The sequence below is a fragment of the Glossina fuscipes genome, unplaced genomic scaffold (genome assembly GCF_014805625.2).
Source record: "Glossina fuscipes isolate IAEA_lab_2018 unplaced genomic scaffold, Yale_Gfus_2 0, whole genome shotgun sequence".
NCBI lineage: Eukaryota > Metazoa > Arthropoda > Insecta > Diptera > Glossinidae > Glossina > Glossina fuscipes.
The window spans coordinates 11,349,605-11,370,608 of record NW_023998414.1 but is presented as its reverse complement, the minus strand read 5'-3'; the positions used below and the strand labels follow the sequence as shown (position 1 = coordinate 11,370,608).

Here is a 21,004-nt window from a genome sequence, read left to right as displayed (position 1 = left end):
TTTTTTTTTTTTTTTTTTTTTTTTTTTTTTTTTTTTTTTTTTTTTTTGTTTTGACATAATTCGATGGTGGATATAATAATAAAAGAATAAAAACGTTTTTTATCATAAACTACTACAAAAAGGTGCTTAGATTACAGACTGTTAGCGATTGCCGAGTTTTTGAAGGATGAGAGAGATGTATACGGATTTCGCTGTAACTTCTTTTATTTCTTCTGACGATTCTATGTAAGAATAAATTAATATTTTAGTTTATTTCACTATTTTTGTTTGTGTGTTCTATTCTGCTCCATAATATATTTTGTAAGTATTTGTAAAATGAATTGGCTTTTGCTTGATTTGGTTTTGTTTTTTTTTTTTTTTTTTGTTTTGCTTTTACTTTTGTATTAATTTTTTAAGCGTTATGGTTAATGTTGAAAGAATGTGGCAGAAGAAGACGTGTAAGTGTTAATTTATTTTCAAAATTTATTTCCAGTTTAAGAATAGCAAAAAACCATAAACACTACTAGATATTGCATGGTTGTTATATCAATAAAATAAATTGAGTGCCTAAAAATTTCGATTGGGATACAATTAACACTATGCAAGAATAAGAGAGACAAAGAATATATTCTTTATCAGAGTTTTCTTTGACTTATGTCAGATTTAACAACTACAACTTGCTTTCTTTTAATATACAACTCTTCATTTTTTTTTTTTTTTTTTTTTTTTTTTTTTTTTTGTTTGTTAAAATATGGTTAATTGTATTTATTTATGCATCATGTATTTATATGTATATATAAATATTTATATAATATATTCGTATATATATATATATATATTTCTTAGTTTAAAAGAACACCTTTAGTTTATTCATTTATTTAAAAAATCATTTGTTTTTCATTTTAATTTATACAATTTTTTTTAGATAGTTTTAAGTTGTCAATTTTGTTGTTGTTGTTGTTGTTGTTGTCTTTTTGGTTTATTACAATAATTTCATTTAATGCTATAAATATAAATAATGTTGCATGTATTTACATATACATTATATATACATATATATACATATATATACAATGCTATATATTTATGTGCATGTTGCAGTATATATATATATATATGTATATATATGTTACATGTTAAATGTATATACAATGTTATATATGTATATGTATGTATGTTATATATGTATACAACATTATATATACATATATAATGTTACATATATATATAACATTATATATACATACATACATATATGAGTTCGATTTTTACTCTTTATTAAATTTTTTTTCATTTATTCTCTAATTATTTCAAACGATTAAAATCCAAAGCATCTAAAAACTTTTTCCTTTGTTGTTGTTTTTTTTTTGTTTTCTTTTTTTCTTTCAAATATTACAATTATCTCTACATACAATAGATATATATTTTATTTTTTTTTTTTTTTTTTTTTTTTTTTTCATTTGGTCTTGTGAATAGCTGTTTTAATTCCGAGAATGCGTATCAAGATTTTTTAGGTTTGTTTTTTTTTTCTTTCAAATTTTTTCACCGCACCGCTATTATATTGTAGATAAGAAAAAAGTCCTTTTAAATTTCCTTTAAGATTAGTTTTTGGAGGAAAGTCCTTAAAGGAAATTATGGTTTAAAATTCTCTTCGTAGTATTTTGAAAAGCAACCATTAAAATTGCGCTGTAGAATGCCTTGGCATTATGACAAGCAAATTAATGAATCCATAATTGTTTTGTAGAGAAACATAAATCGTAAAGCGCAACTAAGATGCTGAGAATTCATTTATGCCTTCTTTTTTTGATCCTTTTAAAATTTTGGTTGTGGTCTCTCGCAAAATAATATCCTCAAATTTTCTATAGGAGTTAAAAACATGTTCGTTAAGTTTTCAAATGTAACTGATGTGGATAAAATTTCTCCATTTCCATTCCTCGTCTATGTAGTGTGCAAATGCTCTTGTCAATGCCGCATATTTGCATATTATAACGAAGGCGACCAATAGACCAACAGAATACAGAATCTGAACTGCAAAATGTCTACTCCTCATTTTTGAGATGCTAGAATAACCAGCGGAAAAGTAAGCATAACCACATAGACTTAGGCATTAGAAATATTTGTAGGCGGGAAAAAATTACTCGTGATAACTCAAATGCAAGGCATGAGCATTTAATATAAAATGTTGACAAGGATACCTTTTTCATTAAGCGGCAATGAATCGATCAAACACGATTAACCATAGATAATGGAATGCTTCTTCGTCAAGGCGAAGAAAAAGACAAATCGATGAACGCAATCACAGAGATTTTAACTACCAAAGCAGCATGTGCACCTCTTATTGTTATTTTAAAAGGACATAAAGAGAAAGAGAGTTCTCATGATAAGAAAAAAATAAATTCAATTTAAAAACAACAACATATTGCTTGTATTTACTTACAACCTATAGGAGATAATCATCTGCGATTTGGTTAATATGTTTTTTTTTTTCATTTCAGATGAATATAAATTTAAAAGAAACAAAAAATTTCACTTGCAAATATTATATATTAGCTTAAGATGATGGATCCAAGATTCACCATAAACTCGTCTTTTACATCTTTTCGTGTAAACACTCTGGGGGCATGCTGTAAAATAACGCCAAGTAAGCAAATCTCATAAGATATAAGATAAAAGCGAAATTTTTGCTAAACACTTTCAAGATATTCAATTCTATTATCACAATCCTCCGATCAATGTAATCCAAAAATTTTATAAAAAAAAAGATTTTCTACATATATATTAAAAAAAAAAAAAAATCAATTCGCCCCCTGCATTCATATTCGCTCTCTTCGTAATTGTATAATATTAAAAGTTTTAAACATTCTTTATTTATTCACACAATTCATTAAGATTTTCAGCCGCCTCAACATTAAACGAACGACAAAACCGTGCTGGCTATCGAATTGATCCAAAATACTACTACTCAATAAATAATATATGAATTTATTAAATAAATCGGCTTCACGCTTAGAGTTTCAAAATTTTCAATCTCTTTTCAAAAAGAAATTCATATTTTCAGATCAAATTCCAATTGAAATGTTGCGCATTCTCTCATCATTTGACATACTGTTGTTATTGTTGTTGTTATTATTAATATTTATCAGGTCAGTGTACAGAATATATTATTAATTTTTCTTTATGGTATTTAATTATTAAAATATGAGGTAATTGAAAGTGTTTCATGTACGTTTTATGTAAAATTTCACACACAATTGTATTCCAATTAAATGATACTTCATTCTCATCCATATAATACACTTATCCATCCTTACATATATTTTAGGCAATTAAGTGGATTTCTACCATTTTTAAAATAAAAAGAAATATATATGTATATATGTATATATAACATATATATCGACACATGGCCTAAGAGTGATGAGACGAAAAGTCTGACAATATCTACACCTATGTACGTCAATATATTTATATATCATATTTATATATATATATATATAATATTATATTAAGAAGGAGTGAAAGGGAAATCCAAAACAAATTTGAGAAACATATAAAGCAAGAAAAAAAAAAAAAAGATTGATTCAAAGCATGAGATAACAAAAACAATTTCAGTTACAAATTAAAGACCATCAGCTTCCCATCTTTAAAAATAAAACTACTTTTAGTTCTTTTCTTTTGATTTTTTTTTTTTGTTTTTTTTTTTTGTTTTTTTTGTTTTTTTGGTTTGGAAATCAATCCAAGTTTCTATTTATGTATATTCCATTTAACTTTTCACTTAGAATTTAAGAAAAAAAATGTAAAAAAATAATATATTTTAAAATATATGCATAAATTTAAAAAATATTATCTTTTGTAAATATATAATTTAAAAATAAATACATTTGTAAAAGCAAAATATAAAATTTTTAACTAATAAAAATGGCAAAGAAAAAGAGAAAACGTAGATAATAAAGAAGTTACAAAAAAGGGAAACGAAAAAAAAAAAAAAAAATTAAAAAATGAACACAATTTCAAATTAGTTAAAACAAAAAGATATTATATAATCTAATCGCTATGAGTAATATCACCCTTTTATAGGGTTATATATATGTGTATAGAAATAATTATAATTTTAGTTATTTAAAAACAAGTAATAAATGTGTATTCGCTTTATAGCGAATCTTAGATACCCACCCACCACATCCACCAAATAGCAAATCGTTCGGAATCGTTTAGACTTTAGATGATAAACCGACGCAATGGCAAATATAATATTTAGATGTCATTAAAAAAACTGTATTTCTATATCGAATTTCGAGTTATTTCTCGAAAATATTTTTGTTGAAAATATATTGAAAATATTTGAATTTGAGTCCAAGTAGTAAAGGCTTATGATAGACTTACAAAATATTTGCCGGATAAGGTTATGTGTACGACTCTGAATTTTAATGTTTCCAAGTTTCACGGACTGACGCGGACACTTGCAAGCCGTCGAATACCGTCTTGCATTTTTTTTTTTTTTTTTTTTTTTTTTTTTAATATATATAACCGAATTTTCGTCTTGGGGTGGTGAATATTGAGAATTGTGTATTATGTTTACATTATATTAAAAAAACAATGTCAGTCAGTGGTATTTATTTTATGTTAAAATTTTAATTAAGAAAACATTAAAATAGCGGTGGCGTTTTCATTAAAACAAATATACATATATATATATATTACGAAATATATACATACGCATATTAGGAAAAATTCAATAATGTCTAATTTTATTTAAAAAAAAAAACATAGAGTAAAAAATAAAGTGTCTTTTAATTAGAAAAGAAAAAAAAAAAAAAACAAATAAATAAATAGAAAATATCCACAAAAAACCCATCTTTCCTAAAATGTATGTATACGAAAAAAACAATTTTCTTACACGGGGCAGAATCTAAAAAATAAAGTAACGTAAGAATATAGAGGTACGCAATAACGCGTTTTATTCGCCTTAGAACAAATTCTGCATATCAATCACTTCCAGTAAATATCCAGTAAATATCTAAAAATTGCAAACTATTTTTGTTAATATATATTCTCTTGAATAAAATTTTCGAACTCCATCATTTGAGAATTTTTGACCAATTTTGAGCTACCTATGGACATGATTGATACGGCGAGAGTAATAACAACAACACCACAGACGAACATTCAGGCACAAAAATCAAGAAGGTAATGCAAAACATTAATGCAAAAAAGGTAGCAAAAGAAAATTTGCCTCAAGTTAAATACGTTTTTCTCCTTTAATTTTGTTCTATTTTTTTGCATTTTTGCAAAATATGCGGAGGAAAAAGGTGAAACTACAGAAAATAACGATTTTTAGTTATTTTAACATGGGATGGGTTTTCTTAGTTGATATTTATTGTTTTATATTAGCTCAATTATCTATTACCAACCAAGATTGGTTCGAAATGGAAAACTTGAAAATTTTTAAATATAGTGAACTGTATGAACGTGTAGAGATGTGCACACGCAATGATATATGAGCTGCGAAGAAAAAGTGAGCTTTGAATTTTTTTTTTGCAAATCAAAGTCTTAAGATAACTTTAACATTAAAGTAAAGCTTAAGAAGGGCCTTTCAAATCAGAAGACAATTGTCTCGATTTGCGTCTAAGAACATTTAGTAAAAATATATGTTAATGTTGTGATAAATATAAGTGAAATTAAAATTGAAATCAATTTTGTCATAACTTCAGAGGGTGGCTTACAAACACACATTGTGTCGGTATAGGTAAAAACGTTGTTAAAGTTGCTGATGATAGTTGTGACCTAAATGTTGTTGTAAATGAGGATATTGATGTCGTTGTTGCTGTTGTGGTAATTGTATTTGTTGCGATAGACTTCCAGCAAGATTACCAGCAGCTACGGCCACAGTGGAATTCGATTGTATCGCACAAGTTGTAGGTGCCGACAGTGATGATGACGATGATGATGACGCCGATACCGACGAAGGTGTAGATGATACTGATGGTGAATTAGAGACGTTGAAGGCTGTACCAGCAGCATTTTGTATCGTATAGTTATTTAAATTCATTACAAATGTACCGCCACTGTTACCACCAGTGTTTGAGACATTTATGAGATTAAGATTTTGAGCTGAATTTATTGCAGTACCAGCTGCATTCACGTGATTTGTTGTTGCTGTAGGAGCATTCGCCGTTAACACCACAGTGGGGGCAGCATACATTTGTCGTTGTTGTTGTTGCGTATGATGATGATGATGGTGATGATGATGGTGTGAATGAGAATGAGAATGTGAATGATGGTGATTGTTGTGATGATGTAAGCGCTGATGATCGGCATTATAAACCTGTACAGTCTGTGTTGGCGGTGGTGGTGGTGGTAGGTTTCTTATGTACAATTGCTGATCAAAACATTCCGTTAACTGTTGTGGCTGCTGTTGCTGCTGCATCTGATATTGTTGTATCTGATAGTGTTGCTCATATTGTTGCTGCAATTGTAATTGCATTTGCTGATGGTGATATGCATCTGTGAGAAATGAGTTATTCGCGTTGTTATTGCTGTTACTTTTAATTGGATTATTTACAACGGTACCACTACCAACACTAGACGTACTACCATTTGCATTAACTGCAACTACATTATGTTGAACTATAGACGGTGGTGATTGTAATGAGATGGTAGTTGATTTCGCCGCTGCCGCTGTTGACGTGGATGGAGTATCCATTAACGCAATTTGTCCTCCGTAACTATAGGACGAAGGCTTAGAGGATGATGATAATGATGAGGCTACAGAAGTGGTAGTGGCGGACGTAGACACAGTAGATGAAGTTGATGTTGTGGACAAAGGTGAGCTAGCATTACGTAAGTTATTACCAACTGACGTGTCATTATTCGTGTTTGTAATACCACTGCTATTAGTTGATGCTAAATCGAAGAAATTATTGTTAAAAAGAGTTTCGCTGTTTAAAAATGAGATAATTTATGTTTTACCTGCTGTAACTGTGTTTGCTGATGATGTTGATATCGTTACGACGGCACCTCCTACTGCAGCCGAAGATGATGAAGGTGTTGTTGTTAAATTTAATGAGTCAAGTCTTTGTCATTTGGCATTACTTTGCAAAGCTGTATTTATTTGGGTCCATAACTCTTTTTTACAAGATTTAGATCTGAGTATATAAAACGATCACTAAGAAAATGCCGAAATCAACCATAAACATTTTTGTTATATTTTACCTCTTAATCGATTGTAACCAATCCTTAAACTGAGCACTGCCCTCGGGTGTTATTTGAAATGCAGCTCGCGCTGCTACAATGATACTGGCAAAATCTTCATAATCAGCAGGCGTTAGATGGTATAATTTTTGATGAATGCATTGAATATACCTTAAAGAACAACGTAAAAACATATTTATTTCATATTTAGTTCAATCGAAAACTGAACTCACATCTGTTGACATTTTTGGACCAATGGTGTTAAAGCCGATCTCATCGGCATCACCAACTGATGGTTATTACGACCCAAGTAATGAGCCGATTCAATGGCTACATCGTGCAATACGAAGGGACTTACAATAGAGTTTACTGCACAAACACAAAATTGGTGGAGATATTGAGAACCCAAAGTTTTCGAAATTCGTAGCAACCATTTAACGTCTTCCCCATACGGAGGATTACGGGCGTATTTGGCTTGTGGACGATCGTCGTGTACACGACGTGCCAAGGTCTCCATAGCTAACATACCCACATTGTAAGCGGCCAAAAGATAACGTAACTGAGCAGGTCTACATATAAAACAGTTGGAAAGTCGTCAACAGTTTTTAAAATCCGCAATTCACAACAAAATTGCACTAATACTTACGTAAACTGATGAGGGTGCCTTTGGCGACCTGATATTTGCTGATGTCCGGCCATAGGTGGTACGGATTGCTGCTGTTGTGGCAAGGGCATTTGCGGAGCTGGTAGAAAAGGGTAAATACCTTGCTGTTGAACCGTCGGATGTTGTTGAGTTGGCTGACGAATTTGATGTTGAGAGGCAACCGTTATAACGCCTTGTTGCGTAGAATGTTGTGGTGGGGGAGGAGCTTGCTGATGGGGACCTGCCTGGCCATAGTAGACAGCAGCAGCTGTTGCAGCTTGCAAATTAGCCTGCAGTGACGAAGGTCCAGCCGAACCTGGAGGACCTTGTGGAGCTGGTATAAACGACGATTGGGGTGGTCCGCACTGCATGGCTGCTGCTTGATAAGCAGCTTGTGGTGGTAACGCCTGGTATGCTCCTGGCTGATGAACAAAAGCTTGCGGCGGAGCTGTACCGGCATTTGGTGCTTGCCCAACTGGGCCAGACTGTTGTTGTGGTGGCGGATAACCTGGATATGATTGCGGTGGTGGCGGTGGTCCCGGTGGTGGCATGTACATTTGCATCTGATTGGGCGCATATGGTATATTGTGATGATACATGCCCTGACAAAATCCATATGGCGGATATGGTGAAAGATTGATAGGTGCTAGTGTAGGCACACCTTGCTGGAAAGGCTGTGGCGCTGTAGTCACCACTACTGGTCCAACCTGGGCAGGCTGGCCTGGGCCACCAGACGTGGAACCCGGTTGTATACCTGGACCTGTTCCCACAATTGCTCCACCTTGCGATGCCTGCTGCGCCTGCAGTTGAAGTTCATGATGCTGATGGGATTCAATTATTGCTGAAAGGTTCATAGCAGCCGAATGGTCCAAGTGTTCATCGTGTTGATCGTGCTCCCCGTTGTTAGGAGTATTACGCGAATATAATTCGTACCAATAACGCGCCACTTGAAACAGAACCTCAGGATAAACCCCACCACCTTTGGCAGCGTTCTCTACTGTGATACAGGCTCTCTCTAGCATTTGGTCACTTTGCTCTTTGCACTGCAAAATAGCTCGCTGGATTTCATTAGGGTTCAACGCCGCTGCATGCGGCAATACAGAAAGTGCTAATTCAGCCGCTGGATAGTTGCTATCCCAGCCGCGCGATGTACGATCAGCCATGTTAGCAGCTTCTGGCGGTGTTAAATGGCCCTCCCACGTGTCAATGAGAAAACTAATAGCAGGAGCGCCGATTTCCATTGCTTGGCCGAGGATCCATGACACATGCGAGGAGTACGTGCGCGATAACCAGTTAGGGCTAACACAGTTGTGTAAGCCTAAAGCATACAGACCCAACTGAAAGGCGCACATGTGTAAGCCACGATGAGGGCCATGATGATTGTGATTAGCCGTTGCTTGTGTGAACAGTGACGTTGAGGAATTGCCACCGGCTTTAATCAAGACGTTCTTTGCCAATTCAAACATAAAATGCGCGCTTGCTTCTGACGGTTGGTTCGGTATAGAGGGATACGCACGTTTGCCTTTATATCGACTATCCTTGGTGCGGCTAATAGTAGCGTTAGGAGTTCCTAACGCAACTCCACCTGGTATACCTTGATGATTACTAGACGCTCCAAGTAAAGCGGCGTTACCAGGCGAAGAAACATTCAAGCCGACCATACTTACTTCTAATTCAGCGCTTGTAGAACTAGTAGGACGGCTATTACCCCCGACAGACCCGTAATCAGGAGGAAACATATCCAGATTTCCGGTATTATGTGAAGTTCCAATACCGGCATTATTACCATGTCTGCCGTATTCATTATTTCCAGACCTATTAACCGAATTCGAAGGTGTTCTCACAGGAGCGTTATTAGAATAATAGGCTGGTAACAAAGGCGTTTTTAGCAACGTATGTATTTCACGGTCGAGTAATTTTTCCATTATTTTGGCTATCTTTTGAGGTTCGTCTTTATAAAAGTACAGAAGCGTCAGAGCTAGCTCTCCTCGCTGACGACGTGTTCCTTCACATAGCAACGGATGCTCGGCTTCGGAAACATTAGCTTTTAAACCCAAAGCCGCCACTGCAGCTTCAAAGCCCAAGTTTTCATCGCTTATCGGCCGGTAAATACTCATATTGCGTATTCGCTGATCTTTCATTGACACTGAAGGCATAACTAATGCATCGAAAATGTATGAAGCTAAATTAATTGGCAGCAAGGCCTCGCCCCGTGATTTTAATGCACCATTGCGCAAACGTTCGGCTCGATCCCGTATTACTTCCAATTCTGGCTCATTAATAGGAATTTTCTTTAACAAAGCCAGAATATCAGCCTCTTGGTTAGCCAGTTTAACTTCCAAAGGTTTAGTGCTGGCTGGAGGTCGGGGCATCTCTAAAGCATAAATACAAATCCGAAAACCAATGTGATAATGTTCCGAATTTTCTGACAGCACGGTACAGAGAAACGCACATTTCGTAAGAGTCGCAGAAGCCAACACTGTCAGGTGATGTGAAATAGGATTAACATTTTTATTTTTACCCTTGCGTTTAGGAACAGGAGGCATTTCCACCATTAAATTGGGCGGATTTGCTAGCATTTCTTCCGCTAAACGTACTGCCAATATACAGGCTTCCCGTCCATGACCATGAGCATGTAAGCCTTCTGCTCGAGCTAGAAGAATATCCCAAGCATCATCAGAAGGACGTATATTGGAAAATATGAAAGGTTTATCTGCACTTGCAGTGGACGTCGGTATAGCCACTGAAGCAGCCATAGCTTGCGCTGAAGTAGACGGACCGGAAAAATAACCGGCTGGAGTCGAAGAGTTTGTTTTAGTGTAATTGGTTCCTGTATCATTTAGTGCTTTCGACGTTATTACAGTGACACCCGTTTTCATCAAAGCTGCCCTAGAGGCAGCTGAAGTACTAGGCACTGGTGTTAGATCTTCGGCTAGACGCTCAGGCATTTCCTGAGACACATATTCGTCGCTAGATGACGAAAATGATTCTTCCTTAGAGAGCCGTCTAACATCTGTGCTAGAAAGTGGTTTTTCTGATGCTGACGCAATTTGAGACTCAGTTTCTGCAGCCACCAGTAATGAAGTTGACGACGAATTTGATGATGATGACGAAGTTGTGGATACAGATGAAGACTCGGAGAGTACAGCAGTAACTGGATTATTAGTAGGTGTTGTTGGGAACGAAAGTCCTTGTTTTCCTTGATCGCTTACACTCGCATTTGGAGGGCAGACTATAAACGGCTGTGAAGGATCTGTGGCTGAACGATTCGAGTGTGATTGATTAACATCGTTTGAAGACGCCATAGCGGGATTAATTGTGCAACCTCCCGTTTCCGAACCGCATAAATTGTTACTGCTGCTGTCGCCACCAAAATCTTCATTTTCACAAAAACCTTCGCTACTAGCGCTGGAGCGATTGCCATCTGGAGGTTCTAGAGGAGGTGGGGAATTGGGAATTGGCCTCATTCTCATTGCTGCTATGAATGCTTCTTTATCAATCTCCAAATAATTTCCAGAGTTTCCATTGATGTTATTAGTGGAAAATTTGTTTTCTGTTCTTGCGGATGATGCTACATCGCCGCTAGATCTACTTACAGATGAACCATCCAAGCCGTGTTGTAAACGGGCGTGCACACTATCGCTCGAAGAATTGCTAGAATTATTGCTAGATGATATATAGAAACGCTCCCGAAACGGTCTTTCAAGACGCTGTTTGAATCCTCCGTGCACGGCCAGGTCTGACGAAGTACTTATATAGTTATAGTGTTTGTTATTTGCCATAAGAGCTTGAGTAGCATTCAGTTGACCACCGTTCGATTCAAACTTGCTTTCCGTATGTTTAAAACAAGCGAAAGGAGAGTAGTAAATTGGATTAGTTTCATGAGTATGAGTTACACCAGCTATGGGATATTCTTCCCAATCTAAGTAACATGCTTCAATGGCCGGTTTAAAGCCCACAAACATTTCCGCATCTGAACGAGCATTTTGCTGATGTTTGTTGTTATATGATGAGGGTATGATGCGACATTTTACAACGCGATCTAGAATTTTCAGATGCCATGACGTAAATTGAGCATGTAGCATATCACGCTCATCGGGCGCCAGACCGGGATTAAGAGCAGCCAAACGCCAAAGAACAACAATTTCGTCAAACAAAGAACTGCTGGCATGCTCAATAGCTTTTGAATTACTATGAGTGTTTGAATGTTTTCCGCCACTGTGGCCATGTGAGCCCATCATTAGAGACAGTTTTGTTTGATACCACCATAAGAGTAATTGGTCGCAAGCCATACATTGTTCAGTGATAATTTCAAGTAAACGTACCGCGTTGCGATCACATCGCCGGTACATTTCACGAACTATAGACAACAGATTCCACATGCCTTCTGGTTCACGGCCACGTAATGGCCGTAGTAGGGAGCTCCATTCTGTAGCAGCTGGTGGGGCAGAATTGGTGAGATAATTTACATCGCTGCAAAAACGAAAAGCAAATAAAAGCGTCAATAACTAACACTTACGATTGTTTTTGGCTAACCACTACTTGCCTATAAACCATCGGGGCTGGCATTACAAATTTTATTAAAATACGTTTAATATTCTCATGCAGGGTCTTTTCGTCTAAATACCAATTAGTCTGATCATTTATTGATGCACCTGCCGTAGGATCAGGAGCCCCACACACTGTATTTATGGCAGTAGGCTGTTCACTTAGCAATTCATCTAGTAAACGTTGAGCTGTAGGCAGTATTTGTTGTGGCAATTCGCTTATTAAATATTGTGCGAATTTTTGCAGTTGATCGCGTTGCAACCGGGTCAATGATTCTGAAACGGGCGCCCTTAAACATACCTTCAACGGCTATTAAAAACAATAGTTAAAGGGAAGGAAAAATACCGATTGTACATAATTAACATAAAATTACACTTATATATTACTATACATGTACATGTTAATAATTGTTATTAATATTTACACAATGTATACGATGTAAACAAACGGCCACCACATGTGAACACCAATATGCTGTTGAATTGCAAGTGCAATTGCATGACGATATACGCCGTCTATCAAACGTTACCGCTACATTATAATTCTGGTTAGGTGTCAAGCATACGACCGTAGCGGATAGATGAAAACCTTTACATAATGTAAAATATGAAGGGAAACCATTTTCTCAACATTTTTAAGATTTTTTACCTATTTGTAATGGCTCCTTAACAGCTCCTGATTTAAATAATTGATCGCCCCGATTGAATTCATCCGATGAGCTATTAGCTAAACAAGAGTAAAGACGTATATCTTCCTCATTATCGGGGAAGCTCCAAAACGCAATGCGTAATTGTAACTGTTCCGGGACGGGTGGATAGACATGTTCCACCAATTCGAATGGTATATATGTAGCCACACATTTGGCTGCCAGTTCGGTGAGTGTGTAAACTTCTGAAAGACATGAACGGAAATTATAAGTAAACAAATAAAGTAAATTCTAAGAAAAAAACAATATGTCTTTTTAGTTAGCCTCGTCTCTTAATGAGAAACTGTGACAAACTTTTTGATTTATATGTCTACTTTTTCGCTCTCCATACTGTAATGATTTATTAACAAAAAAACAAAAAGGCGAAGATATTAATGATATAAAGGCGATATGAATAGATTTCCGTTTTATCAACACTGCCACTATCGATGTCGTCATCAAGTCGTGTACAGCAACAAAACAAAAAACGGAAGAAAAAAACAAGAACAAAAACAAAACAAAAACGGGTAACGAAATTATATTCACTTCAGGGCGAATCTTTGATCCACAACGCCTTAAAATAATACATTATAAACTAATCTGTTAAATGTAGATTTATCAGTTAGTCAGTCGAGTTAATTTTTACACTGACCTTTTAAGTGGTCCTGAAAATCAATATCTCTTAGAGGTTCTAAGTAGATGAATCATGTCCACTTGTTCACTGAAATACTTATTCAGTGAACTTGTTCACATTTAAATCCGATTACTGGTCATTAAGTATCTACTCCAAGCTTTCTTTCCAAATAATAAGCTTTCGCGAACAACAGCCGACGACGAACGTATGAACTGGAGATAATTCTACTTCAAGTTATCCTTTATATGGATTTTTAAATGTTACAAACATGAGGATAAATTTAATATATAGCAACGTTCTTTCAATGTTTGGTATAAAATGTAAGGAACTGACCTCTTCTTCTCCCCTAAATATGTGTTGGTGTTCGCTATATTTTACCCTTGTATATAACTATAATTCACATTGTTGTCTGACTCAGGTTATAACAAACACATTCATTTTTATACACTTACTTACGTATATGCCATATATAAAATATTTGCTAGTATATTGGTAGATATAATATATTATAATACATATCGAAGATAACATTTTGTTATTGTCAACGAAATTTTAACAAATGCAACGAATACAGGAAAGGAGCATGTTGATCTCACAATAATGAAAATGCTTATGCATGAATACCCGCTAAAAGAAAGGCTAAGACAAAAGGAAACCTTCCGAATATGCAAATTACAAAAACCACATTCGATTGAACACTTGACACAACTCGGCATTGTTTATAAAGGAAGGGATATTAGGTTGTTTAAAATATATTGCGTTTTCTAGAGATCAAAAAAATTTTTTATTTATATTCAGAGAGAGCCTGCTGATTGTCGTTACATTCGTAATCAAATATATGAAAAATAGAAAAAAAAATTTTATCGCAAGAAATCCCAAATTATTATATGTATATATAAGCAGAAAACTTGGTATTTTGGGCGATATATCCATTCAGGTAAATTGGGATAGATAAAAATATTTACAATAATTCTATTTAACGAATCACGTAAAACGAACAACGTAGAAACCAAACATAGGCGTACATTGTCCACATTTTTTTTTGTCAAATTTCCGATTAGGGGTCAATTTTCATCATAGCATAATAAAACTTAAAAAACCAAAATTTTCGGGAAAATCCTTTCACAGGCTAGGATCCATAAATAGGTCGAGGTGGTCCAAATTTTTTAGAACTTATTTTTATGTCCAATAACTACAATGGATTAATTTGCCTCATAACATATTAAACTTTAGATTTTTCTGCCCTATAAAGGATCAAGTTTCAAGAAAATTCTTATATAGGATAGGATCCAAAATAAAAACCGAGATTGTCCACATTTGGTACAGTTAATTTTTTTTACAATAAATTACTATTATGAGTTGATGTTCATCATGAATCATTGAAATGCATATCTTTTTATCCTATGCATACCTTCTTATCCAATTTAAAGAACCGAAAGGCTATTACTTAGCCACTCTTGCCGAGAAATTTTGAAAATTACAATTTTTCCTATATAATAGAATTTTCAAAATAGAACATTATATGGGAAGTAGACGAAAGAGTGGACAGATCCGTGTTCGTCCTTAGGTCAAAACACGTCAGTGTATCCAATTTCACACAAGAAAACAAGACGGACAGATAAGCGGCTGCAGCATAACAAAAGATGGATGTATCTCAAGACCTTTTAGGCGTTGCATACATTCACCCAAGCTTAACATATACTTGTTCCACAAGTAGTGTAGGGTATACATGAAAAAACTGAATCTACTATCTAAAATAGGTATTCAATGAAATATTGCTGCACACAAATATTTTTTTAATTATTTTAAATATTCAGTGAGGGCCCTGCGAAGCTCCTCGATCCAAGCGATATTGTGCTAGGAGTACATATAAGTTTCCGTCTATCTAAAATTAGGCAATTTATTGTAGTGTCCATCATTGTCCACTATCTTTACCCATGTTACTGGCAGCATTCGGATGCTTCGTGAGAAGAACTCCTCATCTATTAAGGCTATAAACGAATCCATGAACCAATTTTTGGTATCTTCATATGATGTAAAGTGCCGCTCAGATAGGCCATATGCCAGCAACACGAATAAGTGATAATCGAAAGCAGCAATGTCTGGCTAATACGGCGGCGGTTAGGGTAGGACATTACAGATTCGAATTTCAGACGTTTTCTGGACGACTTTTGCTTTATGCGTTCAAATTTCTTCATATTGAAAACTTTTGGCTTATCACGGCCATCTTTGTCTCAATTAGTTCAATTATTGTCGTTAGCACTCCTTAGTGATGGTTTCATTTGGTTGCAACTAACCATAGTACATGGCGCACTGCCAATACCCTTCGACCTTGTGGCCGCCATGGATATTCGTCTTGATCGTCGATTTTAATAGTTGTCCTACTTTTCATTATTCATAAAGGCTTAGCAGTATCATCTTTTAAATGAACCAGGAAAAGTAAACTTTGCCGCAATCTATTAAAACGCAGTCACTTCTTTCCGCCTTATTTTTAATACACAAAGGTCAAAAAAAAAATTTTTTTTTTCCAAGTACGAATTTTCATCTTTCATATGCACGATTATAAACCCATTTAATAACTGATTTATTATGTGCTTGAAGGTCGAAAAATCAGTCTAACGCGAATGTAACATTCCCGGTTGTCATACCACAACACAAGTGATAAATAAATGATTGGTCAACGTGAATATTTACAGCTTGTTGAAATCTTACAGCTTTACTTACTTAAATAAATTAAGTGTGAAAATGTTTTTGTTTTCGCCCGATCAACATCTACAGAAATAACCCAATTTTCTTAAAGTAGAACGTAGGAAGGACGGACGTAGCGATTTTTAACGCGAAATCATTCATTGAAGCTTGATATATATATATATTTTTTTTTTTTTTTTGCACAACCAGATCCAAACTGGAAGAGGCAACTGCAACGGGATGTTTTTGAGGTGTTTTCAAGTAAATTAGAAAAAGCGATAAACGATCAATTTGTGGCGTCTTTAATATTAAAAAAAAAAAATTTCTCCATTTTCTGAGACCAGCTGTGCAAAAGGTATTTTCCTCTCAACGCATTTATGATAAATATGTTTTCGAGTTCAAACTGCAATAGCAAATGAATTCACATATGCATAAGCAATTTATAATAGATTCTCAGCCTATGAGTGCCTAACAATCAAATCATGATTTTAATCAAAACAACAATACAAACAATGAATTTTTAATGTAACGTTTGCACAGTACTATATATATTCGCTTGTGTACATGTATATATGCAGTGACATATATACATCATAAGTGCAAGCCATTGTCGCAGCGAGCACTTATCACAAAACGACCGTTGAACGTTACAAAAAAGTTCATTTGGCGGACATTCGGAATGTTTTTTTTTTTTTTATTTTGTGTTTTTTTTGTCTTTTTTTCTGTTTTTCTATTTTTTTTTTTTTTTTTTTTTTTTTTATTATTGTAATTTCAATAAAATTTTTCTATTTATTTACGTTCATTTATATCATACCACCAGACCGTCATTGCCAACGCCATCATCATTATCATCATCGTCATCAACATCATGAACATTAATAATGCCGTTGATGATAAATTTACTGTAACGATAATTGCTTTGAAATAACAACAGTATGTGATGGTAACAAAGAAAGGTATTTACTTTTTTTATGTATGATATTAAGTGATGTACAATATACGAGCGTAAGTGTGTAAACATAAGATATGTACTCAAATATGAAAGAAAAAGGGGGGAAAAAAAAGGAAACGAGGAAAGAACAAGAAAGAAATTATGTTCAGTTCAGGCCGAATCTTTTAATACCAGCACAAGAGAGAAAGATAGATAGTGAGAACATCGATCTGCTCGTAGTACACCATAATAACTTTCTTAAATTTTTTTAACATATTTAGTTTTTTTGTTGGCATAGCCCCTTATCTACATATTTCCCCCTGTTTGCCGATAATTGATCCCGATTTGGATGATTTTTGAACAGAAATTTTTGAGTAAAAAAAAAAAAAAAATTAAATATATATAAGATTTAATTAAAAACTCATAGATGTAAGCCTTAACGAAGCTTGATACTTAAATTTTGCTGTTTGGACGCACCTATGGACTCATTTTACTAAGTTTCAAACTTATCCCGATGAGGCCGATAACTTTACTCTCTAGATAATATTTTAACGCCATAATAGTGAGGCATTGACTACGACAATAGACAGGCAGCTATGTCTAAATCGATTGCGTTTCTCACATTTTCAACGGTCCAAGAGACGACAAACAAAAGGACGGACAGATGTACAAATCGATTCTGCTATTTGCGCTAATTGAAATAATATATGTATATATATATATATATATATATTCTATAACTATTTATTTTCTTTATAATATCCCCGATGCATATGTGTATCCATTGGAACTCTAAATTATATATGTACAATATTTATTCTTGGGTGGGTGAGTGGGCTTTCGATCACCAACGAATCACAATACTTAATAGTATGAAAAACCCAAACTTTCCAATCGAAAAAGAGCGAGGGGAAGAAGATATGTAGTGAGAATGGTGCCAGTATGTCTGTATGAACAACCTGAAAATGTAAGCATAGAAACCACAACATGTGTTTGTTTTCATTTAACCCTTATCATATACTCATCCATACATTCATAAAGGCATAGAAGAACAACCGTGTATATATTATATATGTGGTATGATATTCAAATTGTTATGGTATAGGTTATGGTTATACGTGTATGCATATAAACATATACACTGGCACATGTATATTCACTTTATTCAATTCGGTTTCTTAAGTTTAGCCTGCTTTTCTGCGTTTCAACTATTTAATAAAAACAAAAAAAAAAAAAGAAATTTTTTTTTTTTTTTTCATTTCCTCTTTTTATCTGCCTTTTCTCTGTTCGTTTCCCAAATTCAAAGAAAATTTTAATGGATGTTGTCTGTAGTTTAAGGAATACATGTATACATATATTTTCGGTCTGTATATGTATTTAAAAAAAAAAAAAATTACGATAAGCACATTGAGGACTTAGAGAAACATCCATCATTTTCTCGATAGTTTATAATTTACCTTAAAAGAGGGGAAATCAAATTCTTTCAAGATCCATTTATGGTCCACGCTGATGAAAGATTGCAGCAATGCTCAGTGAAAGAATTAGATTAGCAAAGAGTTATACAAAATAATTAAGAAAATTGTAGTCGTCTTAGAGCAAACGTTTCTTTGATATTTGCTATGTTATTAATTTCAACATTTGTTTTTGTAATTAGATGCTTGTCATATACCCGATCTGAATCATTTCTCTTGTAAATCCTGTAATGCCCGTATAAAGTTTTAAATCGGATTCAGCCATAGATTGTAAGCAAATGGGCGCATGAAGCCTATTACCAGTTGAGAACACATAAAATCGCATACATTGCATTTGCATTTCAATTTTTCGCACCACCGCGGTAGAGAAAAGATGAGTCAGAATTAAACTTTACACCCTTTCTGCCACGTATTTCTGAATGTTTTTTTGCGAATTAAAAAAACTAGTAAGCAACGCAACACATTCTCTGGTGATAAGTTGAAAGAAGTAAATTACAATAACAGCTTCGGTGCATTAACACACCCATTATTAACACCAATTAAAACCGTTCCAATTGTGCTTTACATACCCCGTCAATCATCTTTTAATAACAGCGTCCGTAAAAGTTACTCATTATCGCTAATATAGCAGATTATCACTGGTATAGCAGGCAATTTGAAGTGCGGGTTTGGGGAATAGAATGCACACATACACGCACATTCACAATAATATAAAGATTTGATATATATATATATATATATATATACAACTTTATTACGCGATCAACAAGTGTTAAAAGCGCATAAGTAACAAATTGAAAAAGTGTTTATCGTGCTGTGCGCTCACAATACGTAGAAATTTACAGTAAATGAGAAGAATTCATGGATAGCATTTTTTTTTTTGTCTTTTTAATCGAACGATACAAGGGAAAACCGTTTTCGGTTCATATTGTTATTGGAGATGAAAAGTGGATTAATTTCGCGAGTCCCAAGCGTCAATGATCATAGCTGAACTGAAGCTCGCTATCGATATAGACGGCAACATCGAATTGTTTAAGCAGGAGGAGAAAACTCTGTATTTGGTGGCTATTTAACGCAGTAGTTTGTAAGGAGCTGTTCGAATTTGGTGAAACGACTAATATCAAATCCGACCAACAACAAATGATCAGTTTGGACATTTCAGTTAAAACAAAAAGGATCAAAAGATCAAAATAAACAACGTAAGGCCATGTTTTTTTTTTTTTTTATATGAAATCCCTTCGTCTATCCAGAAGCGGGCAAAGTCAGTCCACGGGATCTTGAAAGCGCCCAGTTGGGTAGTGCCAATCTATGCGACTCGATAAAAAGATTTTTCAATTTTTTAATAATACTTATTCTTGGGTAGATAGTGATCGTAGATAAATTTGATCGGTCGACCTTTAGTTATTAGAGTTAAGATCACGAGGATATTTACCATAAATACTACACAGTTTGGGAGACATACAGATAGACAGATAAGCAGGCCGACATGCTTAAATGCATTCCAAACTTGAAACTGACCAAGAATTTATGTACTTTATGGGGTTTTTGATTGATTAATCAATTGGTGGTCAATTTTTTCTATTTTTGTACAATTGCTACGGCACGCATAGAACATGCGTTCAAATTTTTATACATTTATAAAAAATCAATTTTATATTCCTTTCGAAAAACGGAGTTGTTCTCAGTTTAGGTTGTATTGTGGGCCCATCGACCGATTTAGACGATTTTTAATACCAAACTACGTGCAAGAACTTACAATGCTCCTGCCAAAGTTAAAGTCCATAGTTTCGCTGTCACGACCAAATGAACATTGAAACAGATGTTACACAAACGGACAACCGGAAAGACGTACATACTTAAATTGATTTAGAACGCTGTGACGTAATTAATATACCCCTCATCCTTCGTTGATGGGTGTAACAATAGTTTTTAGTACGGCTACGATTATACGACCCAAAGCAGTATATGTGGGATGTAAGTTAAACTCAACCGGTTTTTCTTCTTTTTTTTTCCAATAACATGTAGCTTACGATATTTTGCAACCTCATAACTGCATGAAAGAATGTTGAAATCCTTCTCACCTTCATTTGATCTTGCATTAGGATTCATATACTATTAAACTTACACACGCACCTACACACTTATATACCGCAATGTTGCCACAAATACATGCACTCACACATTACTCACTCTCAAGTTATTTACCGTATTTTCACACAACTAGCAATTATAT

General features: G+C 34.4%; 1 protein-coding gene across 5 annotated transcripts in view; it reads right to left on the bottom strand.

Moving 5' to 3' along the window:
• Window positions 1-6,680: 6,680 nt before the first annotated feature.
• Window positions 6,681-21,004, bottom strand: part of LOC119634359 (zinc finger SWIM domain-containing protein 8) — a 24,790-nt gene continuing 10,466 nt past the window's right edge. For all 5 annotated transcript variants that reach the window (XM_038028487.1, XM_038028576.1, XM_038028669.1 and 2 more), the window contains exons 3-10: window positions 13,010-13,252; window positions 12,786-12,949; window positions 12,360-12,670; window positions 7,817-12,286; window positions 7,404-7,739; window positions 7,192-7,341; window positions 6,949-7,124; window positions 6,681-6,882 (exon numbers count right to left, since the gene is read on the bottom strand). In XM_038028487.1, coding sequence (XP_037884415.1) covers window positions 7,058-7,124; window positions 7,192-7,341; window positions 7,404-7,739; window positions 7,817-12,286; window positions 12,360-12,670; window positions 12,786-12,949; window positions 13,010-13,252 — 5,741 coding nt within the window. In that variant the 3' untranslated portion in view covers window positions 6,681-6,882; window positions 6,949-7,057. The remainder of the gene's footprint in view (window positions 6,883-6,948; window positions 7,125-7,191; window positions 7,342-7,403; window positions 7,740-7,816; window positions 12,287-12,359; window positions 12,671-12,785; window positions 12,950-13,009; window positions 13,253-21,004) is intronic.